We start from the raw sequence: 26,731 nt of genomic DNA on the forward strand, positions 1-26,731 counted from the left end.
CGGAACTTGTAGTAATTAGAAGCTCCAGTCATCAGTTGCCGCCTACTCGGGCAGCCGCCGCGTCGCGGTTACTAAGGGGTGGAGAAGGTAGTGGCAGGCGCAACCGTGGAGCGGCTCCGAGTTCCCCGGGAGGCTCGCAGGCGCGCATCCCGCCAGACCGGGCCGTCACCCCCGCGGACGTCTCGGAGGCGGAAGCGACGCCGGAGGCAGGTGCTGCTGGAAACTGGAAACTTAGTTTGCGTGACGGGTTAGAGTCTCCCCCGCCCCAGATGTAGCGTTTGGCAAGGAGGGGGCAGGAGCTCGTCCTTTATCCTTCTCTAGCCCTGTAACTGCACGTACTGGTTCTTTGGTGACTGTCATCTTAGCTGTTAGCGTTGTTTTCGTGTTACAGAGAACTCACATTCGCTGAGTGCCTACTGCCTGCCAGGTGCTGCCTGCCAGGCACTGTCTTAAGTGCATATATATCCATCCTCTCATTTAGTCCCCAAACGGACCAGTCAGATGAGGAAACTAAGGAACTTAACCAAGGCCAGATAGCATGTATCAGAACCTAGTTTAGCAGCCAGATGTTTTTAAAAATAAATTTATTTATTTTATTTATTATTTTTGGCTGCGTTGGGTCTTCGTTGCTGCACACGGTCTTTCTCTAGTTGCGGCGAGCGGGGGCTGCTCTTCGTTGTGGTGCGCAGGCTTCTCATTGCGGTGGCTTCTTTTGTTGCAGAGCACGGGCTCTAGGAGCGCGGGCTTCAGTAGTTGGGGCTCGCGGGCTCTAGAGCGCAGGCTCAGTAGTTGTGGCGCACTGGCTTAGTTGCTCCGCGGCATGTGGGATCCTCCCCGACCAGGGCTCGAACCCGTGTCCCCTGCACTGGCAGGCGGATTCTTAACCACTGCGCCGCCAGGGAAGCCCCCAGATGTTTTTTGTTTTTTGTTTTTTGTTTTTTGTTTTTTTGTTTTTTTTGACATTAAACCAGTGTCATGCTCCCTTTGTTACCACCTGGGGTCCTTGGACTCTTTAATCAATAGAAATTGGTAAGAGGCCAGGTGGGGAATTCAGGCAAGGCTTTATTGGGACTCGTCCTGCAGCAGGAGGGAGCAAAACAAGAAACAGGTGGGGGTGGAGGGGTGGGGGTGGTTAGATGCAGTTTCTTCACCTATGTGAAACAATCCAGTCAGATGCCCCTGTAGCTTTTTATCTTTTTATAACTTATGTTTCAAGACCCAGCTCTAATGTCACCTGCTCTGTGAAACCTTCCCTGATCCTTCTTCCTTCTTTGCAGACAGAATGAAGAACTCCATAGTATTGTGTTCATGGTTCCATTTAGTTCAGTAAGCACTCAATTGAGCCTCTTCAATGGACCAGACCCTGTTTGAGGCGCTGGGGATAAAGATATAGGTAGGACCCAGGCCTGGCCTTAGAGAGGCTCACTGAGGTTAGGGTGTGAGGAGTGGGGAACAGACAGGTAAGCAGGCCATTATAATACAGTGTGGCACGGTGCCTTCATTAAGAGGTAGGCTGAGGTGGTAACACAGATAAGGGTCAACCTGAGGAGGGGAATATACAGGAAATTTTTCTGTGTGCATCAGGCAAAGAAGAGTGGCAGAAGTGTGATAGACCAAAGGAATGGAAAAAGCAACTGCATGCAGATGAGAAGCATTATTCTGTGTTTGCGTGTGTGTGTGTGTGTGTCTTACCTTTCAACTTTGTCTTTGCTGGTTTTATCATGCACATGCATAAGTTTATTTTGTGTAAATGGTCATATAAATGATCCTTTCCTTTCTAATTTGTGATTTGCACTTCCTATTAAGCACTCTAGGCCCACCCCATTGTCATAAAATTATTCTCTTGTTCCACCCCCCTGTCTATGTCTCTGTCTCTATTTCTTTTCTATCTGTTTCTGGGATCTTTAGTCCTGTGGTATTTTTCTAGGCCCCAGGTGAGACACATTTTGGAGCAAAGGGTCACAGTAGGATATAATTAATGAGAAAGTTCAAGAGCTCTAAATGGCAAACTAAGAAGGAGTGCAATATCTATTTTACAGGTGAAGAAAAAAAAAAAAAAGGAAGTCAAGAGGTCTTTCCCAAGATCAGAGATCAAGTAAGTACTATGCAAATCAGAGCCAAGGTCCCCATATTCTGTAAGTTACTGGAGTTTTCTCCAGAAGTCATCTTCTCTAACATTTTCCAGGCAGCTATTTACTCATTCATTCATTCATTCATTCACCCATCTAGCAGATAGGTGTGATTGGTCACAAGAGGGATTTCCTGAAAGACAGATTGACTGGATGACTCTCTTCCCCATCCAACCATCCATCCATCCCTTCATCTTCCCAACACATTTTTAATGTGTTCTAGGCTCTATGCTAGGCTCTGGGATTATATAGGTCACTAGGTATTATAGGCCCCATAGCAGGTGGGAAGTTGGTAAGGGGAGAAAACAATTATAATAAAGTGATAAGTGTTATACTAGGAGAAGTATGGAGTATCGTGGAAGCACATAGAAAGGGCCCCCAACCCTTTTCAGGGTGGTCAGGGATCAGGAAATTCACAGTGCCCTGTGTTGAACCAAAGGAGATGTCAAGATCACTCATTCATTCCACAGGTACTTATGGAATCTATTATGTGCCAGGTGTTAGGTACTGGGAGTGAAGAGATGAACACCATAGATGCTGTCCTTCTCCTGGAGGCGCTCAAAGTCTAGTTAGGGAGATTAGAAATATGTATAAAAACTCTTGGGCCCTGGGAGTACCATTGTACCCTTCATTTGGCTCACATATGTTTATTGGGTGTTTCCTATGAGCTTTCCAAGAGTGGAAGAGAGACAGTGAATTGGACATGTTTCCAGACTTGGAGGTTCAGAGACCATTGAAACAGCCCCCTCATGATTGTTAGTAATCTTATGAGGTAGGAAGGGGTCTGGCCATGAAAGACTTACAGAAGAAAAACTCCAGAGTTTAGCTAAAACAGCAGTTATGTCCCTCTGGTTGGTTCAGTGAGGACTTTATGGAAGGGATGGCATCTGGACTGGGTCTAGAAAGAAGCTTGTTTTTTCTATTACCTCATTTAATTCTCACAACAATTCTCTGAGGCACAGGTTTTAATCCTCATTTTATATGTGAGAAATCTGAGGCACAAAGAGGTAAAGTGATTTGCAGAAGGTCACTCAGCTTAGTAGTAGAAACTAGTCTCAAATTTAAGTCTCTTGTCTCTAAAATTGTTGCCGCCTCCTACTGCATCCCTCTACTTTTCATATTTGTCACTTCCAGGAAACATTTTCTCAGGACACCTGATCCCAGTTCTCCACTCTGCTCCTTCTTTGTACTGAATCTCTTCCCAGACTCTCCATCTCAGGGTTCCACATTCTTGCCAGGGTCTCCCTTCCCCTGGCCAGGTTCCCAAACCTCTGCTACCCAAATTGTCTGAAGCTATCCCAAAGCAGATTAGGGAATGACTGGATCCTTTTAAAGAAAAATCTCAATCTCTAAGAGCTTAAGGTTCAAAACATTTAGATCTTTGATAAGAGATTTTTTGCCTAAAGGAAGTGGCATTTGAGCTGAATCTTAACGCATGAGATCAGCCAGATGAACAAGGTGGAAAGAGCTATTTTAGGCCAAAGGAACACTAAGAACAAAGGCATGGAAGACCGAATGTGTTTGGGGGAATAGAAAATGATTCTGTGAGCCTCTTGGATGGAATGACTGGAGCTGGAAAGTTAGGACATAGGTCTCCAGGGGCCTTCAAGACCAGGCTCAAGCTTGCTCAGTGGGAATCCAGTCAGAAGACTGTTGCAGTGTTCCAGGTGGGAGACGATGAAAGATTTAATGAAAGCAGTGAGTGTACTTCTGAGCTGGAATTTTCGTGACTCCTGACCAATGGAATCCCATTTCACCAGGCATTATATTTGTCAGACCTCTCTTTCTAAAGCACAGCTTGGGTCATGGCTCTCCCCAACTTAGATATCATCCATGTCTCTCCGTTACCTACAATGTGGAGTCTGGGCTCCTAGCCTGCCACTGAAGGCCTTCAAGAAGCAGGCACCATCCTTCCCATTCAGCCTTATTGTCCAAGACTCCCAAACACACCTCCTTCCCCTTCCTGGATCAGGTTCTTTCTTTACTGTGCCAGATGTACCCACCACTGTGCCCTTAATCCTGTGGCCCTTTCTATTAATGCTTATCCTTCTCTCTATCAGAAAACTCAGTTCATCTCTCAAACCCCATTTATCCAGTTCACATCTCATTATTTGCACATCATCTTGCCTAGAGTATGAGAGCCCTCTTCCCTGAACTCAAAACAAAGAACATAGCTAGTGAACACTTAATATGTACCAGGCACTACCTTTCCAACTTGATCTTCTCCTTTGTCTATTAAGGTAGACATTTTACAGGTGAGGAAACTGAGGCTTAGAGGGGTAGAGAATTTTCCCAGTCAGTGAGTCAGGCAAGAGCCAAGATTCAAACCAGGTCTGTCTGAGCCCAAAAGTGATGCTTTTTCTAGTGTTTCACTGAGCTACGGTTGATTTGAACCGAAAAACCCAGGGCCTATCTCCCTTGTTATCTAAAGGGTCGGCCCATTTCTGAAGCAGGACAGTGGACCTCTAGGGCCTCGGAGCTAGGGTGTGTGTTAGGGGTGGTCCTGGTGGGCTCACAGACTGTGTTGGGGTGAGAGAGCAGCCCTGTCCCTTCTCACTCCTTACTTTCTTGCTTTCCTTGCTTGGCTCTCAGGGACATGGCCTCCTCAGGAGTCTACAAACTGGATGATGGGAAGCCTTATCTGAGCAACTGCTTTCCGGCCAAAAATCTGCTTCGGATGCCAGAGGAAGGTCAGGTGACTTCTCAGATCAGTACGTTTGCCTCACACCCAGCTCCTGCTTCAGAATGTCCCTGACACCCATTTCTTCCTCTTCAGCCCCTTCCCTGCTGTTCCCTGCCCTTACACAATCTCTTCCCTTCCAATCCATCTCCCCCAAGCAGTCTCAGGGAGCCTTATTTTTTTTTAATTTTATTTATTTATTAGAATTTTTAAATTTTTATACAGTTTTTCCAGGTTACTTTCCATTTACAGATATTGGCTATATTCTCCGCGTTGTACAATACATCCTTGAGCCTAACTTACACCCAGCAGTTGGTACCTCCCACTCTCTCACACCTATATTGCCCCTTCACCACCCCCCCCACCCACTGGTCACCACTAGTTTGTTCTCTGTATCTGTGGCTCTGCTTCTTTTATGTTATATTCACTAGTTCGTTGTATTTTTTAAATTCCACATAGAAGCAATATCATGCAGTATTTAGCTTTCTCTGAGTTATTTCACTTAGCATAATGCCCTCCAAGCCCATCCATGTTGTTGCAAATGGCAAAATTTCATTCTTTTTTATGGCTGAGTAGTATTCCATTGTATATATGTACCACAGCTTCTTTATCCATTCCTCTGTTGATGGACACTTGGCTTGTTTCCATGTCTTGGCTGTTGTAAATAATGCTGCTGTGAACATTGGGGTGCATGTATGTTTTCGAATTAGTGACTTTGTTTTTTTCGGATATATACCCAGGAGTGGAATTGCTGGATCATATGGTAGTTCTGTTTTTAGTTTTTCGAGGAACCTCCACAGTGTTTTCCACAGTGGCTGCACCAATTTACATTCCCACCAACAGTGCACAAGGGTTCTCAGGGAACCTTCTAAAGTGCACATCTAACCATAGTGTTCCCTTCTGTTTAGTGACTTCTCACTGCTGGTTCCTTTACCTTCTGCTCTAACCCCCCTTATCCTGTTTTACAACCCTTTTCCTTGGTTTATGCCCTGTTCCATAGTGTTTCTAATATTTTCACATAGCTTTTTAACATTCGCCCAGAATGTTCCAGCCCTCATCCCAGTTATCCAAACTCCTCCCATCCCACAAGGCCCAGCCTTTCTCCCACTTCTTCCAGTAAGCCGTGTCCAGCTACTCCATCCCTCAGTGCCCATCCTCTCTTGTCAGCCATCTTCCTTTCTGTGTTTCTTACTTGCTGTGTAATTATAGTCTGCCCAGCTCCTAAATAAAATGGCTTAAAGTTGACTCTGCTAAGTAGTTTTTCAAACATTTATCTAGTTAAAGACTCCCCTGGGGCAGGGACTCCTCCTCAGGCTGAGCAGAGTCCTGCTGATGGAACACTGCTGAGAAGTGTGGGTTCACTGGATTGGATTTGCTGCTTTGAAAGGGTAGAGCCAGGGAGAAGTACCCCTAGCTTACCCTAGATGAAATGACGTGCTGGTCACTCTGTACATGGAACAGTAGAAAAACCTTCTCCTCCAGCCTGTGCTCCCCACTTCTCTTGAGTGATTTCATTTTTCACACAGAGACCTTCTTTGGCCACTTATCTGTTGAAAACCCTCCCATGGAGCTCTCAGTATGCACTCATGATTTCACATCCACACCCCCTCACACACACATAGATGGACAGATAGAGAAATAAATATAGCCGTATGTATCTACATGTGTTAGTATATGTACCTGTATTTCCTGGGCCACTGAGGGCAATGACACCTCAGTCGCAAAGAGCATGCCTGCCACCTAGATGTTGATTTCTAAATACCATTCTCCAGTAAACAAAGCCAGGGCTCCTCAGACAAAAACCTGTTTCTAGGGCTGAGGCAAGAAAAATACATATTGAGCCTGGAACATTATGTGGTGCCAGAAAATAAAGCGGTGCTCAGAAAAATGATGGGGGCAATTTGAAAGGACATAGGTGCCAAACTGAAGGAGCGCCCAATGGCCAAAGCTGGAACAATATGAGCAGCAAAATAAATAAAGGTAGAATTGGATTGTAATCCGTAGAATAAGTAAATAGTCATGATCCCATGCTGATATAATTAAATTGAGAATACATAAATAAGTGGGGGAGAAGGAAGAGTCCTTCCTTACAATAGAATTACAGTTAATAAATGTAGAAGGAATGAAGGAAATAGAAAATTACTTTTTTGGGGGAAAATCACTATTAAAACATCACAATAATAACTTTTACAGACAAGGAACTTCTATGGATGCTGTATCAGTCAGGGTTCTTCAGAGAAATAGAATCAATAAGATGTGTGTATGTATGTCCGTGTGTGTGTGTGTGTGTGTATCTCCTACAAGTTTTGTTTTCATATACGTATATGTGTATATACATATGGACCAACACACATATATAAATTATATATTTTTAAGGAATTGGTTTATGAAATGTGGAGGCTGGCAAGTCTGAAATCTATAGGACAGGCAAGCTGAAAACTCAGGGAAGAGCTGATGCTGCAGTCTTAAGGCAAAATTTCTTATTTCTTTGGGAAGCCTGTATTTGCTTTTAAGGTCTTTCAAGTGAGTGGGTGAGACCCACACATCATCAAGGATAGTCTCCTTTACTTCAAGTCAACTGGTTGTGGATGTTAGCCACACCTACAATATACCTTCACAGCAACACCTAGGTTAGTGTTTGATTGACTAACTGCTTACCATAGTCTAGCCAAGTTGACACAAAATTAATCATCACAGATGCTAGGATTAGTGGGTCTAAGTATGATGAGAAACAGGATATTTGTATAGTCTTGAGCTATCTTTATTAATTACAAAGGGACTTCTTAGTAACTAAGAAAAACTAAGAGAAACTAAGCCAGTACCACTTTGGCCGAGTGATCAAAATAAACATCACCAGTAATGAGACATATTGACATCATGTATGCCCTGACATTTTGTGCTGAGGAGGGCACAGCATCACTTCTTGCCAAACTGCAAGGCCTTAGTCTAATTATGGGAAAACATCAAACAAACTCAGATTGAGGGACATTTGATAAAGCAGTTGACTAGTACTCTTCAAAAGTGTCAAGATCACACAAGAAAAATAGAGACTACAGAACTGTCACAGTTTGGGGGAAACTAAGGAGACGTGACAACTAAATGAAATGTGAAATCTTGGATTGGATCCTGGAACAGAAAGAGGACATTAGTGAGAAAACTGACAAAAATCAAAGAAGGGCTATAGATTCATTACTAATATTATGCCAGTGTTAATTTCTTGGTTTTAACCATTGTATTATGATTATATAAGATGTTAACATTAGGGAACCTGGGTGAAAGCTGTACAGGAACTCTGTATTATTTTTACAGCTTTTCTGGAAGTCTGAAATTATCTCAAAATGAAAATTTACAGGGGAAAAAAACCTTCCCATGAATACTCTTCCTGCTAAAAGCCTACCCCATTAAAACCCAAACTCCTTATTCTGGTCCTCAAGACCTTTGAGATCTGACTCTGCTGACCTCTGCAGCCTCATCTATTTTCCCTCAGGTCTATCTCCCCACACACTCCAGGCCTTCCTTCCTGGCTCTGTTGGCGGTTTTGGCACCAACTCAGGCTGGAGGCTCTAGGAGTTTGGGCTATTGGGATAGGACAAAGGTCCATGGCCCAGATGGGGGCAGCCCTGGGAAATGAGTGCCTGGGCTGTCAGACCCAGGATGGGAATAGGAACTGGCTCACCTCAGACGTAGGATGGGAGCTGCATCCAAGAGGCAGGATTAGCAGCAGTGGTCAGGTGAGCGAAGGCGAGCCCTTGAGGCAGGGGTAGCGGGCTATGCAGGCAGAGAGCCAGTGGTCAGGGGCACCAGGCTGGTTCCCACAGCTCTGTGCTGTTCTTCTGTGCAGTCCCAATCTTTCATACATCTGAGTACTGCTTGTGCTCTTCCCTCTGCCCAGGCTGCTTGGTTTTTCCATCTCCACCTAGTCAACTTTCAACATACAAGATCTAGCTTATGCCCTATGCTGGTACCTCCCCGCTCTGGGCTTCACAGCACCCTTTACATTATTGAGCTCCTTCGAATCCTCCATTGTATTCTTCTCCATAGCCCCAACTCCTGGCACAAAGTAGATGCTCAGAAAAGGTCTGAATGGATGATTGTGGGTGAGAGCTGTGGCTCAGGGTAAGTTCAGCAACACTCACAGTGTGGTAAGCTCTGTGCAGGCCTTGGGAATACTGAGATGAATGAATCAAAGTCTGTGCTCTCATGGAGCTTCCACTCTAGAGGGCAAGACAGACAATAAACAAGCGAACAAATACAATAATTACAGATTACAATGAATAAACTAGTGATGAAGGAGAGAACAGATTCCAGAATGTTGTCATGATTTTTGTTAGGCAGGCTTACTAGTAAACCTCATATTCTTCTTTTTACTTAACATACATTTTCTAGTTCGTTCTACAGTGAGCATGTATTATTGGGTCTTTAAAAAATGCCTGAGCTCCTAATGCAACTTTTGCCCTATAATGATGGAATCCAGGGTATGTTCTGGGAAGATGTAGCCCATTGAGTTGGTGTCACACAATGGGCTTTACCTTTCCCCAAGAGATGACAAATGGGGCAATAACTAGCTGGCCCAGGAAAAAATGATCAGCTCTGCTGAGGAGAGTCAGGGAAGGCTTCACAGAATAGGAAATACTTGACCTACAATCTTGAAGGAACAATTAGAGTTTGGAGGCAAAAATGTGGAGGAAGGAATTGGGCAAGTCATTCTACACTTTGAGTGTTAGCCTTTTTGTCTGTAAAATGGGGGCAGTAGCATGTCTTCACTGGGTTTGGGGTTGGGGGCCAATTAAATAAGACAGGTATATAGCCGCTCCCCCTCCCCAGCTGCAGCACGGTATCTGGTGCATATTAGGTAATGAGCTAATTTTTGTTTTAGTATTAAAGATAAACATTCTGTAAGTGCATGAGTTGTGGCTTTGGGGGAGTTTGCTCCTTGTCACTGTTCTGATCTTCTCAACAGGCCGAGGACACTGGTTAGTGGCTCGGAAATGTAGCCTCAAGAAGAAGCCCAGGGGTGTGGTTGAAGCACGAGCTGAAGGTCAGGAAAGCCAGAAGGTTTCTTTTGAGGTTGGAGGAAAGAAAGGGTCTCGACAGGAAAACCAAGTGGACACTCCGGGACACGTGCTGGACCAGGCTTTTCTGGTGAGAGTAAATGCATCCTGAAAGGCTGGCAGCACCAGCTGACGACTGTCTTGGTGGGGGGCAAGGACTTGCCCTGCTTCTCTCTGGTACAGTTACCCCCAATCCACCCCAAACTATTAGAGTGATCTTGGCAAATTGAGTATAGCCAGGATGATGAAGGGACCCAGAGCTTTCTTTATATGTAAAGCTTTCTTTACATCCACCTTATGAGATAGGTATTATCATCCCTATTATGTTGTTGCCATTGTGCAGATGAGAAAACTGAGGGCCCAAGAAGTAATTTGCCTTGGCCAAGGTCCCTCAGCTAGTAATTAGGACTCTGGTTTACCCAGGATTAGAACTACTCAGAATTAGAACTCTGGTCTACCGACTGCAAAGGCTGTGCCTTTATATTTTATCAAGTAAAAAGTCTTAATTGAGCCAGAGAGGCAAAGCAGTAGGTCAGGTGGAACAGTAAATTGAAAAATCGTATTCTAGCACCTAGTAGAGTGTAAAGATTCCTGCTCTGCTCTGGGGAGATCTCTCTAGGAGCAGGGGGATTGGGGAGGCCCCACATACCACAACCTTTGTCCTTTGGGTTTAGTGTCTGGCTGAAAGTCAAGGATGCTGACTAGATATACCCAGTGTCTGGGGCAGGCTTTACAAAGGGGACTGGGGTGGCTGTGTTAGAGACCAGCCAGGTAATTTCACATGTGCTCTGTGCAATGCTTCAGTGGCTTTGCAAAGCCAATATTCATGTGCAGTCCAGTGCTCATAGCTCCCTAAGAAGAACTCCCTGGCAGCCTACTTTGTTCCCAGGCTTTGCTTATGGTTCCCAAGAGATAAGTTTCTGCACAGATCAGATGTTGAAAGAGAGCTTCAAGGAGGCAGCTGGTTACATCTGCCCTCAAGGTGGATAGTATAAGCTTTTTGCAGAGTCCTGTGGAATTTCTTTGATTATTAGGTCCACTTCTCACTGGGAATGAGGAAGACTGAAGCAACAGTACTGAGGAGGGGCAGAAGAACTTCCCATAGGACTCTTCTTTTCCCCTTTGTTTTCAACATATACATCCCCCATTAATTGAGATAGCTTGTTACCCATGTTGCCACTTTGGATATCAGAAGCATCAAGGATGTTTTTCAGAGTAATGGGGTACCTACCTGCCTATTGGATATGAATGTTTCACTGGCACTTCATATTGACCTACTGCACCAGTCCCCTTACTCCAAGTCCCCGAAACACCTTCTTTCTAATGTTTAATATATGGTCACAATGATGGTCTCAATACTATCTACCCAGTCACCAAGCAAGTAACTTGGGGCTATCCTTGACACGTGCCTCTCCCTCACCACCCTCATCCCTGCCATTACCAAGCCCTGGTACTTTCATTAGTTGTCAAATCTGTATTCTTCTCTTCATCTGCCCTGCCACCACCCTAGTCTGGGCTACCATCATCTTTTATTGGACTAATTCAGTAACTTCATAACTATTATAGTTTGAACCAACTAGCATGCTTTTGTTTCACATAAAAAGAAGCCAGAGGCATTGTTATTCTAGGGTAGGTTAATTCATTGGTTTAATGACTTCTTCCAAGTCCCAGGTTCCTCCGTCTCTCTGCTCTTATATCCTCGGCACATTAGCTTGTCCTCTTGGGCTGATTGCCTTCATGATCCTGAGATGGCTGCTGAACTCTGGTCATCACATTTAAAGGATAACGTCCAGAGGTAGAAAAGGGATTGTCACTGTCTTATATCGATTTTTAAAGGTAAGAACTTCCCGGAACTGGCCTCCCACCCCCAGCAGCCAGCGTCTCCTTGGCCAAACCTATATCACAAATCCCAACAGTCAATGGTTAGGGGAACATGACCACCATGACTGGATTAGACAAAGTCAAGACTTAGCCTGTGGAGCTGGAGTTGAAGGATATATCCACTCAGAGAAATGTGAACGATATTGGGGTTCTTTAACAAGGAAGAAGTAGAGAAGTGGCTCTAGAGAAGCCAGTTAACAATGTCTAGTACAGTGGTCTCTCACCACCCTTTCCTGTCTTCTTATCCTTTCTGCGTGTGTCAGACATAGCAATTTTTATAAAATTTCTATTAGCCCCCTGCCAAAAAACCTCTGACAGATTTCCATTGACTATAGGATAAAATCCACGCTCCTTTACAGAGCCAACGTGGACACAAATGATCTAATGACTGCCTCCCTAGCCTTACCTTGTTTTTCATCCTCTCAAAAGCACCTTGCTTTCACCTGCCTTGATAATTTTCACAACCCCTGCTACCCACTTTCATGGGACCAGCTCCTACTTAGCGCTTAGGTATCAGCTGAAATATTACTTCCTCAAGTGAGTATTTCCTCACTTCCACACTGAGGTTAGGACCTCCTGTTACTGTCTCCCATAGCATCTTGAATTTCTCCTTTAAAATATTTATCACATTTATAAATACTTGCTTGCTCCTTGGCTTCCATGCAGTTTTAAGCTTTCAGAAGGCATGGAATATTTCTGCTTCTTATTCATTGTCTTTTAAATTCCTAGTTCCATGCCTAAACATAAAAGGTACCATAACTAAATGATTAACTGAAAAAAAGAATGGGGTTTGATTAAACAGAAATAGAAACTCCAAAGCTGAGATTTTCTTCTGACTTTTTAATTGTGAAGGGCAACATATGGTAGTCCTAAGAGCATAGTGTTTAGTGATTACAGATTTGGATTCAAATCATAGACCTATCACTTACTGGCTGTGGGACCTTAGGGAAGTCCCTTTATCTCTTTTAACCTTGCTTTTCTCATTTATGAAGAGACATAATCATACTTATGTCAAAGAGTTCAGTTAGGATTAGGAGAAAGTTTGTTGATACATTTAGCACAAAACATGGCCCAAAGTAGTGCTTAGTAAATATTTGGTGAATAAATGAATGAATGAACAAGCACACAAATTATGACAAATGTATGAGATTAGTAAAGCCCCAGAAATACAGATATTTTTAAGAGCCAAGTAGAGGAAGTGGGGCCCAGCAAAGACAGAGAAGGAACAAAGAGGCAGGAATCCTCCTAAGAACCACGTAAAGTCAATGTTTCCATCCCCACCTTACAGGTGGGAAACAGAGGTGGGAGAGCTGAGGTGGCAGCTTGATTCTGAGCAGCTCCGAAGCCTGTGCTCTTTCCACTGTGCCAGGCTGCCCTCCTCAACAGGGAGTCATTTGTTGTCTTGGTCAATTACATAAGCTTTGTTGGGGCCTTGACGCTGATTGTCTGCACTGTGTTCCAGCTGAAGCACCACTGTGTAAAGAATCCGTCCGACCTATGCAACATTAACGTGAGCGGCCTGAAGTTCTCCAAGGTAAGGCCAGCCAGCAGAGATGTGATTGGGGTGAACCAGACCTGAGGTAGCTCCTGGCTGTTTGACCATTGTACTTGCAGAGTCCTTGGGGACTGCGAATCTGGTCATAGGGAGGGGGAGGGTCAGACAGGGACTCACTGGGCGGAAACAACGTTCACAGACACAATCTTTTGCTATAAATTTGGTGTTGCCATTATCCCATTTGAAGTGAGTTAAAGGAAATAAATAGCCTTATGGAAGTGGTTTGAATGTGCATAGAATTTTACTGGGGTGTGATTCATTGGATGACCCTGAGTTCCCATCAGAAGAGCCTACAGGAGAAGTTTCTCTCAGGTTTCAGTGCCAGGAGTGGTAGTGGTTCTCCCAAGATGCTGGTTTGTTCTCAACTCGCAGACTCTGTGACTTACGTTATGAGTCATGTTTCTTTCTTTGCACTGGCTAATAGGTAGCTTGGAGCTAGATTTGTGGCCTACCATTAGCCAGTGTACTGCTGTATACCACATAGGACATATATTTTCGATTTGTAGGCTTTCCATGGCATATAAAGAGAGATTGCTTATATAATGCCACATAGCAGTTAAAATGTATCAACATAAATAAATCTAAAAAGATCTATGTGTCTCAACACAAGTAAATCTCAAACACATAGTGTTGAGTGAAGAAGGCAGGTTGCCGAATGATAACTACAGTATGATGGCATTTGATACAAAGTTTTAAAACATGTAAATAACGCTGTATAAATGGTTTATGGATACACATACATGTAATACAAGTATAAAACAGGTATGGGAGTGATAATCACCAATTCAGGATAGCTGTTATCTGTGGGAGAGAGGGAGAAGAGTACGATTGGGGATGGATACGTTATGGGGAGTGGTGGTGGTCAACTCTCTGTAGTGTTCTGTTTCTTTAAGGAAATTTGAAGCAAAGACAGCAAAATATTAGGATTTATTAAAGCTGGATAGTGGTTACACGGGCCTTCAGGGTAACATTCACTATACTTTTCTGAACATTTGAATTATTTCATAAGAGAAAAAAAAAAGAAGCAGAAAAGACCTTCCTGCCTTCAACAAGTATCTGCTCTTGTTCTTACCCCTTGAGGTCTTTGCTCCTTCTGACAGCAGCTCTGGAGCTTCAGCAAGGCCTGCAGGCAGGGAACTAACCTTGTGTTCTTTGAAATGCCTTCTCACAGGCTAAGGAAAAGGACTTCAAGCATTTTAATTCTGTGATTTACATCAATGCCTCAGAAAACCTACTGCCTCTAGGTAAGTTTTCTTCCTGAAAACTACCTTCTGCCTCTTGGCTGTCACAGCCAGTCTCTCGTGTTAGAACTGGCCTGTCAGTCCACCTGTGACTGGCCACGCATCCCTTTATTTGGAGTGCAGTAGGCTGGGTGAGGGAGAACACACAGACCTGATTCCAGCCCAGAGCTGGCACTGCATACTCAGAACATTTCTCTGTGAGCTCCTGCTTCTCTAACTGTAAATGGAGATAATGCCCTTCCTTTTTTCCTCCCCAAGGCAGGATACCTTGTAGACTCAGATGAGATAAGTACAGTCAGCCCTCCATATCTGTGGATTCCACATCCACAGATTCAACCAAATATGGATGGAAAATATTTGAAAAAAAATTCCAGAGAGTTCCAAAAAGCAAAACTTGATTTTGCCATGCACTGGCAACTACTTACGTAGCATATACATTGTATTTACAGAGCATTTACATTATGTTAGGTAGCATTGGTAACCTAGAGATGATTTAAAGTATACAGGAGGCTGGGCACAGGTTATATGCAAACACTGCATCATTTTATACAGGGGACTTGAGCATCCACGATTTTGGTGTCCATGGTGGATGGTGGTGAAGGTGGGGGTTAGGGTGGGAGCGGTGGACCCAATCCCCTGCAGATACCAAGGGACTGCATGTAAGAAATTGTTAAGTCCTTGAAAGCTCGGGTAGGACTGTAAAGCCTTCTTGTTTATTCAGCAGATCCACAGCGACCCCTGCTGGGTGTCAGGACTATATGACTGCTTGGCTTTTAGAAATCAGTGTGTCCAGTTCCTGTTCTGGTGAGCTCAGTTATAGCAGGGTACGGTCAGTGCAATGATAGAGGGAATCAGAAAATCAACCAGGCCATCAACCGGGCCTAGAGTGTCAGAGGAAACTTCTGAGAAGAAGAGTACATAGGCTGAGACCTAAAACACGAATAGGAGTGACTCAGGAATTAGAAGGTGAGAAGGCATTTCAGGTCAACGGAGCAGATGTGGGCTGGCAGTGCCTGATCAGGGGCCCTGAAGAAGCTTCGTATGTGTGCAGGGTATATAGGTAGGGGAGAATGGAGACTAGAAAGGTGGGCAAGGACTATATTATCAGGGGCCCTGGGTGACTTGGACTTAATCCTGCAGGCAAAAGAGAGCCTTGGAAGGCTTCGAAATAGAGAGGCTCAGTGGTGGCTGTGAGGAGCGTGGATTATAAGATGGAAGCCAGGAAACCTGGAAGATGGTTTCATTTTTCCAGGAGAGAGGAAGTGAGACCTCAACCAGGGCTGTGGCAATAAGCGTGGAGGGGATTGAGAGAGTGTGAGAGATTCAAGAGGAGGTAGAATAACCAGACTTGGTAACTAATGGGCATGTAGAGAAAGGGAGGAACCAAGAGGATTTACTGAGACAGACAGCACTACAGGAGAGGCAGGTTTAGGGAGAAGTAAGATGAATTCAGTTTCGAATGCATTGAGGTTGAGGGGTGTTTTTAAAGAAGGATGTGACGAAGTCCCTGCCCTTGAGGAAACAGCATGGTCTGTCAGGAGCATGGGCTGGAAAAACAGGCAGCAGGCATATGAAAAGATGCTCAACCTCACTAGTAAATAAAACAGCATCAAAGTACTATTTTCTGCCTATCAAACATTGACAAAAATGAGAAGGACTGATGACTGCCAGCATTGGTAGGGAAATGGGTACTCTCATAATGAAGTGTAATAAATTGGTGCAACATCTTTGGAAGGTAGTTTGGCGATGTCTCTTAACACAGTCTAGTAGTTCCACTCCCAGGAATTTATTCTACAGAAACACACTTGTACAAGGATGTTCATTGGAAACATCCCGAAAGCACATCTTTCTATTAGGCTCTACAGAACATTCCAACTCACAAAACTGCCATAGGCCACACTTGACACCAGGTTCACTTAGAAGACTCTGAGTAATTCCACACAGTATGCCAGCGGCACAACGTCAGCAGTTCCTCTTCAGTGGACTCCTCACTGCAGTTCATGAGCAGTTCACATAGCTGTTCACGTAGCCATCCATGAGCCATTCTCTGTGGCCCCTAGCTCAGGTCCAAAACAATGAAACTCTCATTGGGTGGATGCAGGAGCCACTCTGGCTTAGACACCTTGTTCCCCATAGGATCAGGTAGCTGTTGTAACACTCCGTAGACATGGCTCCCAGAGTTCCTGCAGAGGCCATGTCCAGTTATAGGCGTCACCACACACAGCGAAGCCCAAAGTTATGGTGCCCCCTTGAGATGGTTACAGTTCATTTACAGTTTCTCCTAGTCCAGATGTGGTTTACTAACCTGGGGTCATTTTACCACAGCAATATTGCCTAATAACACAGTGACCATACCGTTTGTTTCATGTTACCAAGGGAAGAAGGCTAGAAAGTTAACCCAAGGTCCAGTTCTCGAGCAGAAGGGGAAGAGTGTTCTTAACCTTTTATCCAGATAGTCTAGCGACTATCACTAGGGGACTGGTTAACTAAAATAGGGTATGTCTATACAACAGAACATAATTCAGACATGATGCAGATCTATATGTTTTGACTTGGAACAATCTTTCAGTCATATTGTTAAGGGAAAAAAGCAAGTCACAGTACAACGTGTGTAGTATGATTCCCTTTTTGTAAAAAGAAGCTGTGTGTGTGTGTGTGTGTGTGTGTGTGTGTCAGTAGACACATGAGAAAAAGTCGGGTATTATACATGAAGCTTTGAATAGTTACCTCTAGGTGTTGAGATTAAAGGGAACTTTTATGTTTCTATGTTTTTTAAAGCTTTTTGGTGGGAATGTTTCACTTTTATAACCAGAAATAATAAAGATCATTTTTAAAATGGGCTTTGGAATTAGGCTTAGATTCAGTTCTTGGCCCTTCCACTTACCAGCAATTCTATTTCTAGCAAATCACTTAGCCTAGCTAAGCCTTGGTTTCTTCAGCAGTGGAATGGAAGTAGTAATCCCTATTTTTCAGGGTTTTTAGAGATTTAGTGTCCATGTATGTAAAGCTCTTTACACAGTGTCTGGCCTAACGCAGTGGGAACCGAGTAAATGACCACTGTTAATATCTTTCTCTTACGTCCTTCACAAGCTACCGTTTCTCTCTTTCTCCTCCCCCTTAGAGGCATTTCACACATTTCCAGTCTTAAAGGAACTGGAGCTCGCATTTAATGGCATCAAAACAGTCTACGTGAAGTATGGAGACTTTAAGTCCTTGGAAGTAAGTTGGAGGTAGGGAGTTTTTGGTGCCCACCTGTATCCCTGTAAGGAATGGGTGTAAGGAGTCTACTGATTAAAATTGTTGGGAAGGGACTCTCTGGGCCTTTATAGCCACCTTGCTTCAGGGTGTTCCTCTGGGGAGGGTGGTGGAGTTGGTGGTGGTGATAAGGGAGTGGGGTTTGTGGAGGTGGTGGCCAGTGGGTGAGAATATATTATACTTATGGCCACAGGGCATGGTCTTGGAAAATAAATGCCAAAGGTCATGTCCAAAGGAGTCTGTGCAGAGGAGTGGTTTTGAATAGAGTACTATAGGAAGGAGAATTTGAGGGGAGATCTGGATCCAGTGGGGGTTGAGCCATGGAGGTTAAGTGCTAGGCACAGCAAATTGGACCTGCTGAACTAGAGGCGTTATGGACCGATTCCAGAGACCCATCCTGGTATGAGTGAGCCAGATTGGTTCTAATGAGCTCGGATAAGGTTATGGGCCATAGGCCCAGGGATGAGTGTGAAATAAAGTAGAGCTGCTATAAGTTCTATAGCAGACTCTTGACATTTTTACATCCACAGCTGTTTTGTATTCACAAATACAGAAAACTTTGTTTGCACTCTTGGCTTTCTCCTAAATTAAATTTCCCATCGTCACGCATTTTCTATACATGTTCTCATACTTCAAGTTAATCACCTCTTCAACATCCATGAAAACTTTAAGACCATTTTTCACAAAGAAACAAAGCTTTTGTCACCACCCGAGAGTCTGCATACGTGGAGAGTAGAGAACAGTAGAGCTGGCTTGAGGTGTGGGGCGGGCATCTGGCCAGGCTCACTCACTGAGTAATGGGCTCTTCCCCACATGTTGGCTTTCTAGAAGAGCTTCAGAGTCACACCTCAGCAAAATGTCTGCATGTCATGAGCCTTGGGGTTTACCCCAAAGAGCTGGTAATTTAAATTATTTAATCTACAAACATCAAGAGTCGGCCATTCTTCATAAAAACCTCATTTAACCTGGTCTGGCCAGGGAGAGACCTTCCACAACACTGAACTTTTAAGAGTTGATGCCTTTTACATGCCAAAGTTTTAAGAAGTTTTAACCGCTTGGGATGGTGATCTTTCTAAAATGGATTATAAGTCCTTGCATTTTTAAAGCATGCTATACTGAATGTAATGGTACCTTTTCTCCGTGGTTTCCAGCCATATTGAGGATAACAGTGCTTTACTGTGATTTCTGACAGGAGTGGCCCTCATTCTTATCCAGGAAGCAAAGCTCTTGAAAGTCCAATAATACAGGGAGAGGGAGAAAGTAAATTTACAACAACTGATGCAATTTTGTGCTAGGTTAAAAACATTTTATACCAGAGTTTATTATAGACAGTGGGAAACTGGTTCCAGATGCTCTAGAGATACAGGGAGCCACTTCCCTCACCTACAGGCTTGGGAGCTTATTATAAGCTTCCATTAATTTTTTATTTTGCTTTTTTAAATAGTAGTTATTGAACTTCTGTATATCATGCATTGTGCCAGGCATCCTACCTTCGTCACCCTTATCATTTCAAACCCCTACTTCAAGTGCCAGTGGGCCGCAGGGAGGGGACATGACTACAGGCTCTGACCCCACAGCTGACTTACTGGTTGATCATAATTGACTTTTGGGAGGCCCTACTTTATAGTTTGATAACAACTGATGAAGATTATTTATCCAGCAGACCAGCCCTACCCAAGGGAATTTATTTACATAAGAGAGCAGACCAAAGTCAAGATGCAGAACATAAATGAGAAGAGGAAATCTCCTGGCCAATCATTTGTTTCCATCTCTCTGTGGTTTGAAAGGGCTCTCTAAGGAAAAGGATAAACCTGTCAAGTGTCCTGAATTTGCAGCTCATGGCAGTGAATACTTTGATGTGTAATAAAACTTGATGTGACTCAGCAGATGCAGAATCCAAGTTAGGAATCTTCTGTCCTTGTTTGCCAGAAAGGCTGTCACCCAGAGTAGAACTCTTCAGGAGTCAGTTTAGAAAAACAGCTTTGTCATGATTTGATTCTCTGCATACGGGCCTGAAAAAGAGTCAGCTGGAGCTCTGCCCTGAAAGTCAGGAGACCTCGTTTCTAGTCTTGGTCTGCCACTACTTTGCCATACCTCCTCGCCAAATAACTTACCTCTCTGGAACTTAAGTTTCCCCCTCTGTAAATTCTGGGCCAGCTGTGAAATTCTGCGACCTGCAGCTCTAAGACTGTTCGTTTCTTTGAGCTGCCCTTACTTCCATAGAAAGCAGATTTGGACCCGACATGAAATAGCCAAAGCAGCCAGAGCAAGGGTCAGCAAACTTTTTTGGTAGGAGGCCAGACGGTGAATATTCTAGACTTTGCGGTCCATACGGTCGTAACTAGTCATAACTGTCATAACTAGTCCACTCTGCTGTTGTAGAAGGAAAGCAGTTGTAGATAATATGTAAGCAAAGGGGCAGGGCTGTGTTCCCATAAAACTTCATGATGCTGAAATTTGAATTTTACATAATTTTCATACAATGTTATTCTTTCTGTGTTTTTTTTCCTAACCATTTAAAAATGTACAAAGCATTCTTAGCTCACAGGCCGTACAAAAGAGGCAGCAGGCTGGATTTGGCTTACAGGCCTTTGTTGGCCAATTTCTGAGCTAGAACACTGATGGAACAGCTCAGTGTGGTTGGAATGGAGTGAGACACCATAGAGTGTGGCGATAGAGGAGCCTGGCGAGGTAACGGAAGAGAGACTGTAGAGAGCCTTAGAAGGACTTTGAATCTTATCCTATGGATAACAGGGATCCATTGAAGGATTTGGAACTGAGGAGTAACAGGGTCTGAACTGTATTTTAGAAAAACCACTGTGGCGTGCTGCTGTATAAAGAATGGATTGGAAGGAACAAGTATGAGAGATATTAAGGAGGTAGAATCCATTGCTGACTGTCCACATATGTGTATGAAGGAGACAGTGATCCCCATCTTTATCTATGTTTATCCAAGCCAGCTTTCCAGGTCTTCATCCTTGAAGGCTTCTCTCTCTGCCCCTGCCAAGTGGGATCACCCGTTTGTGTGAACTCTCAAAACTTGGAATTTACTGATGGCAGCACGAACTCGGCATTCCTTTGGTGCTGGGCATCTTTCATGGCCTGTGCAGTCCTATCAAGCTCTCTGTATACCATGGACACTAGTCATACCCAAACCATTTGCAGTTCTCAGAATAAGCAAGGCTGCCTCCTGGCTTCTATACATGCCACTTGCTGTGCTGTATGTCTTTTTGCCCTTAACAATTTGGTGAATACCGACTAGTCTCTGAGGACAGCTTAAGCATCACCTGCTCTGTGAAGCCCGTCTGGACCCCCTGGTAGAGCTCAAACATCTATCCCAGCAGCATTGCTACTTAACAGACACATATATGTATCTAGCTGCCCAACTAGGCTGTGAGCTCACACACGGCAGGGACTGGTTCAAAGTAAGCCTTCAGTATAGGGGCCTTGAATGAAGGGATTGTGATGACCATGACAGCCAACATTAAGCATTTACTGTGCACTAGGCTTCATGCTAAAGGCTTTACCTACATAATTCCTCATAAAAATCCATTATTATTTCTACTTTATAGATAAGGAAGCTCGGTTAAGTATTGATAATTTGCCCAAGATCACACAATTAGCCAGGATTTAAACCCAGGTCTACAGAGCCTGTCAATTAAGTACAGTGGAGTACCAAACCCAGTCCTCCTCCAGCAATGACCTGCAGTCATTTGTGTATGTGTGACTGACTGTGTTTCACTGAAGTGGCGGACCAGAAACCTTGTCCCTGCACCAGTGGGATAAGATGCGGAAACTGGCCCCATTCAGTAGGCGTCTATGGGTGTGTGTTGGTGGAGGTATTACCGAGTACTGCTTGCCACACAGCAGGCCAGTAAATTGAGAGATGAGGTGTTGGGGCAAGGAATAGCGACTTTATTTGGAAAGCCAGCAGACCAAGAAGATGGTGGACTAGTGTCCCAAAGAACCATCTTACCTGAGTTAGAATTCAGGCTTCTTTTATACTAAAAAAGGAGGGAGTAAAGTCTAACATTTCCTGGTTCTGGTCAGCCTCCGGAGGGGATGTGTTAATTTCTTCCTTCCTGCAGTCATTCACAGGTGGGCCTGGTCAGGATGTTTTCCGTGAGATAAAGGTATTTTAGCTTAATGCTCATTACCTGGGAGACAGGGTTCCCAGAGATGGGCCATTACGTATAATTTAAGCTTATAGGCAACATCCCTTTAGTGATTAACTTGTAATAGAGTACAAAGTTTCTTCCCTATTACAGAGGGAGAGGGAAGGGAGCAGACTTGTACATAAGAGCTAGAGTGAGTGTCCAGAGAGGCTCTTCTAGAAGAGGGAGACCAGAGACTGGGGTGATATAATTTATCACAATTGCCTTTGTCTTTGCAGAGAGAAACTCAGTTTCCTGACTGGTCTCCTAACTCAAGTCAACTATCTCATGAATCTAGGTGGCTAGTTAGAAGGTGCTTTATGATGAGGTGTCAGTTTGGGTCATTGTCCTCATAAGCCAGTTCATTTCAGCCGGTTTTTTAATGTGCACCTACTATGTGCCAGGTGCTACGCTAGATTATAAGGATACATCGATACAGTGACAAGGTGCTTCACCTCAGAGAGTTTATAGCCTAGTCCACCACTGTGTGCCAGGACCTGCTTAGCACATCCATGTACCAGTACCCTATTCCTCAGGCTTATATCCAGTTATCACAGTTACCTGGCTGACTGTGAGAAATAACCTCAGAACAGTCTAGATAAAGCACCCAAAGTCAGAGGAGGGAGAGATTCCATCTGGCTGGGGAATTAAGAAAGGTTTTATAAGGAGGCAGCTTTTGAGCTGGCCTTTTAGGGCTTGGATTCAGATACATGGAGAAAGGGCATTCCTGAGTGAAAAGCTCAAGCAAAGATCTCTAGGTGGGGTGCGGCAAGGAATGGGGAGCGGTCACTTTGGCCAGTACCACGGGGTAAACAAAGGCTTGCAGTGTGGGGGCTGAGGCTGGCAAATAGGTTGGACATAGTAGAATGACTCTAGTAGACCTTGAAAGTTCATCCTGAGAGTCAGGAGGGTTTTAGCCTGTGGGCGATGGGCCCTCCTGGAAGGTTAAAAAAAAAAAAAAAAGTAGCCAGCTCCCACCTCCTGTATGAGCATCATTGTCACGAGTAGTGCTTCTGTTTCCCCATCTTATATCTTTGCGCCATAGTTCCTGGACCTTTCCTTCAACAGCCTGACTGCGGAGGCCATCTGTGATCTGGGGATTCTGCCACACCTCCGTGTCCTGCTCCTCACAGGCAATGGGCTCACCTCCCTGCCACCCAATTTGGCTGTCGCAGAGCAGTAAGTTCTACATCCCAGAGTCTGTCCCATGTGTTTCCCTCCTGAGCCTTTGTCTGGGTACATGTGTCCAAAGAGATAGTCCAAAGCAGCTCAAAAGGTCTGTAAGGACAGGCTGTGAGTGCTCAAAGCAGGTAGAATGCCACCTACTGAAGCTCCCAGAAAAGGCACTGGTGGGAACAGAGCCCCAGAGGTTCGGGAGGCCTCAGCTGGGTGTCCCACACTCCTCTGTGCTATTAGGAGAGATGCCGGTGTCTGGAGAGTCGCTTTCCCTCCCTCTGATTTGTCACTGGTAAGTTGTGGCTATTGCTCTTGCCAGACTATTCCCCTTCAGGAACCCTCTAAATAAGCTTTGCATATTCCCATTCTGCACATTTGCTGAGCCATGCCTTTTGGCCAGAATGTACTAGTCCTTCCTCGCTTAATAATAGCGATGAGTCTGTCATACAGAGTGAAGTAAGTCAGAAAGAGAAAAACAAATACTGTATGCTAACACATATGTATGGAATCTAAAAAAAAAAAAAAATGGTTCTGAAGAACCTAGGGGCAGGACAAGAATAAAGACACAGACGTAGAGAATGGACTTGAGGACACAGGGAGGGGGAAGGGTAAGCTGGGATGAAGAGAGAGAGTGGCATGGACATGTATAACAAAATATAAAATACCAAATATAAAATAGATAGCTAGTGGGAAGCAGCCACATAGCACAGGGAGATCAGCTCAGTGCTTTGTGTCCACCTAGAGGGGTGGGGTAGGGAGGGTGAGAGGGAGACGCAAGAGGGAAGAGATATGGGGATGTATGTATTTGCATAGCTGATTCACTTTGTTATACAGCAGAAACTAACACAACATTGTAAAGCAATTATACTCCAGTAAAGATGTAAACAAAAACAAAAACAAATAAGATATAAGTATATAATGTACAGCACAGAGAAAATAGCCAATATTGTATAATAACTTTATGTGGAGTATAATTTATAAAAATATCAAATCACTGTGTTGTACACCTGAAATTAATACAATATTGTAACTACACTAAAAATTAGTATAAAAAAAATAATAACGATATGTGTGTAATGCTTACTATGTGTCAGACACTCTTCTGTCACACTAAACATATACTAACTCATTTAATCCTCACAACTCTATGAGATAAGTGCCCTATTATTATCCCCATTTTATAGATGAGGAAATTGAGGCACAGATAGGTTACATAACTCAACCAGAGTTACAAAGCTAATAAGTGGCAGAGCCAGAATTTGAACCAAGTCCGTCTGACTCCAGAGACCCTGCTTACGACCATTACATTCTCTTCTTATGTAGATTCTGTACATATTCCGAGGGCTATCTCAGACTGTCCTCTTTTCCCTATGAGAAGCCTTCCCATATTAACCATTTTTAAGTGTACAGTTCAGTGACATTAAGTACATTCACATTGTTGTGCAACCACCACCATCATCCTGCTCCAAAACTCTGTTCATCTTGCAAAAATTCCATCAACTTTGACTGATGGTTATGAGCCTTTTAAGAAGAACACCAGAGAAGCAAGAAGAACTACAATCCTGCAGCCTGTGGAACAAAAACCACATTCACAGAAAGATAGACAAGATGAAAAGGCAGAGGGCTATGTACCAGATGAAGGAACAAGATAAAACCCCAGAAAAACAACTAAATGAAGTGGAGATAGGCAACCTTCCAGAAAAAGAATTCAGAATAATGATAGTGAAGATGATCCAGGACCTCGGAAAAAGAATGGAGGCGAAGATCGAGAAGATGTAAGAAATGTTTAAAAAAGACCTAGAAGTATTAAAGAACAAACAAACAGAGATGAACAATACAATAAGTGAAATGAAAACTACACTAGAAGGAATCAATAGCAGAATAACTGAGACAGAAGAACAGATAAGTGACCTGGAAGACAGAATGGTGGAATTCACTGCTGCAGAACAGAATAAAGAAAAAAGAATGAAAAGAAATGAAGACAGCCTAAGAGACCTCTGGGACAACATTAAATGCAACAACATTCACATTATAGGAATCTCAGAAGGAGAAGAGAGAGAGAAAGGACCAGAGAAAATATTTCAGGAGATTATAGTCGGAAACTTCCCTAACATGGGAAAGGAAATAGCCACCCAAATCCAGGAAGTGCAGCGAGTCCCATAGAGGATAAACCCAAGGAGAAACACACCTAGACACATAGTAATCAAACTGGCAAAAATTAAAGACAAAGAAAAATTATTGAAAGCAGCAAGGGAAAAACGACAAATAACATACAAGGGAACTCCCATAAGGTTAACAGCTGATTTCTCAGCAGAAACTCTACAAGCCAGAAGGGAGTGGCATGATATACTTAAAGTGATGAAAGGCCAGAACCTACAATCAAGATTACTCTACCCGGCAAGGATCTCATTCAGATTCGATGGAGAAATCAAAAGCTTTACAGACAAGCAAAAGCTAAGAGAATTCAGCACCACCAAACCAGCTCTACAACAAATGCTAAAGGAACTTCTCTAAGTGGGAAACACAAGAGAAGAAAAGGACCTACAAAAACAAACCCAAAACAATTAAGAAAATGGTCATAGGAACATACATATCGATAATTACCTTAAACGTGAATGGATTAAATGCTCCAACCAAAAGACACAGGCTTGCTGAATGGATACAAAAACAAGACCCATATATATGCTGTCTAAAAGAGACCCACTTCAGACGTAGGGCCACATACAGACTGAAAGTGAGGGGATGGAAAAAGATATTCCATGCAAACGGAAATCAAAAGAAAGCTGGAGTAGCAATACTCATATCAGATAAAATAGACTTTAAAATAAAGACTGTTACAAGAGACAAGGAAGGACACTATATTATGGTGAAGGGATCAATCCAAGAAGAAGATATAACAATTATAAATATATATGCACCCTACATAGGAGCACCTCAATACGTACGGCAACTGCTAACAGCTATAAAAGGAAATCGACAGTAACACAATAATAGTGGGGGACTTTAACACCTCACTTACACCACTGGACAGATCATCCAAAATGAAAATAAATAAGGAAACAAGCTTTAAATGACACAATAGACCAGATAGATTTAATTGATATTTCTGGACATTTCATCCAAAAACAGCAGATTACACTTTCTTCTCAAGTGCTCATGGAACATTCTCCAGGATAGATCACATCTTGGGTCACAAATCAAGCCTCAGTAAATTTAAGAAAATTGACATCATATCAAGCATCTTTTCTGACCACAACAATATGAGATTAGAAATGAATTACAGGGAAAAAAACATAAAAAACACAAACACATGGAGGCTAAACAATACGTTACTAAATAACCAGAGATCACTGAAGAAATCAAAGAGTAAATCAAAAAATACCTAGAGACAAATGACAATGAAAACACGACGATCCAAAACCTATGGGATGCGGCAAAAGCAGTTCTAAGAGGGAAGTTTATAGCTATACAAGCCTACCTCAAGAAACAAGAAAAATCTCAAATAAACAATCTAACCTTACACCTAAAGGAACTAGAGAAAGAAGAACAAACAAAACCCAAAGTTAGCAGAAGGAAAGAAATCATAAAGATCAAAGCAGAAATAAATGA

At 43.4% G+C, this 26,731-nt stretch overlaps 1 protein-coding gene across 1 annotated transcript in view; it reads left to right on the plus strand.

Annotated features, from left to right (window-relative positions):
- The first annotated feature begins 190 nt into the window (after nucleotides 1-190).
- XRRA1 (X-ray radiation resistance associated 1) overlaps nucleotides 191-26,731 on the plus strand; it is an 84,240-nt gene continuing 57,699 nt past the window's right edge. Inside the window, exons 1-8 of the mRNA XM_068556631.1 lie at nucleotides 191-210; nucleotides 2,040-2,095; nucleotides 4,722-4,819; nucleotides 9,770-9,951; nucleotides 13,204-13,275; nucleotides 14,468-14,540; nucleotides 17,659-17,756; nucleotides 22,992-23,125. Of these exons, the coding sequence (XP_068412732.1) occupies nucleotides 4,726-4,819; nucleotides 9,770-9,951; nucleotides 13,204-13,275; nucleotides 14,468-14,540; nucleotides 17,659-17,756; nucleotides 22,992-23,125 (653 nt within the window). The 5' untranslated portion in view covers nucleotides 191-210; nucleotides 2,040-2,095; nucleotides 4,722-4,725. The remainder of the gene's footprint in view (nucleotides 211-2,039; nucleotides 2,096-4,721; nucleotides 4,820-9,769; nucleotides 9,952-13,203; nucleotides 13,276-14,467; nucleotides 14,541-17,658; nucleotides 17,757-22,991; nucleotides 23,126-26,731) is intronic.

The sequence above is a fragment of the Eschrichtius robustus genome, chromosome 11, assembly GCF_028021215.1.
Source record: "Eschrichtius robustus isolate mEscRob2 chromosome 11, mEscRob2.pri, whole genome shotgun sequence".
NCBI lineage: Eukaryota > Metazoa > Chordata > Mammalia > Artiodactyla > Eschrichtiidae > Eschrichtius > Eschrichtius robustus.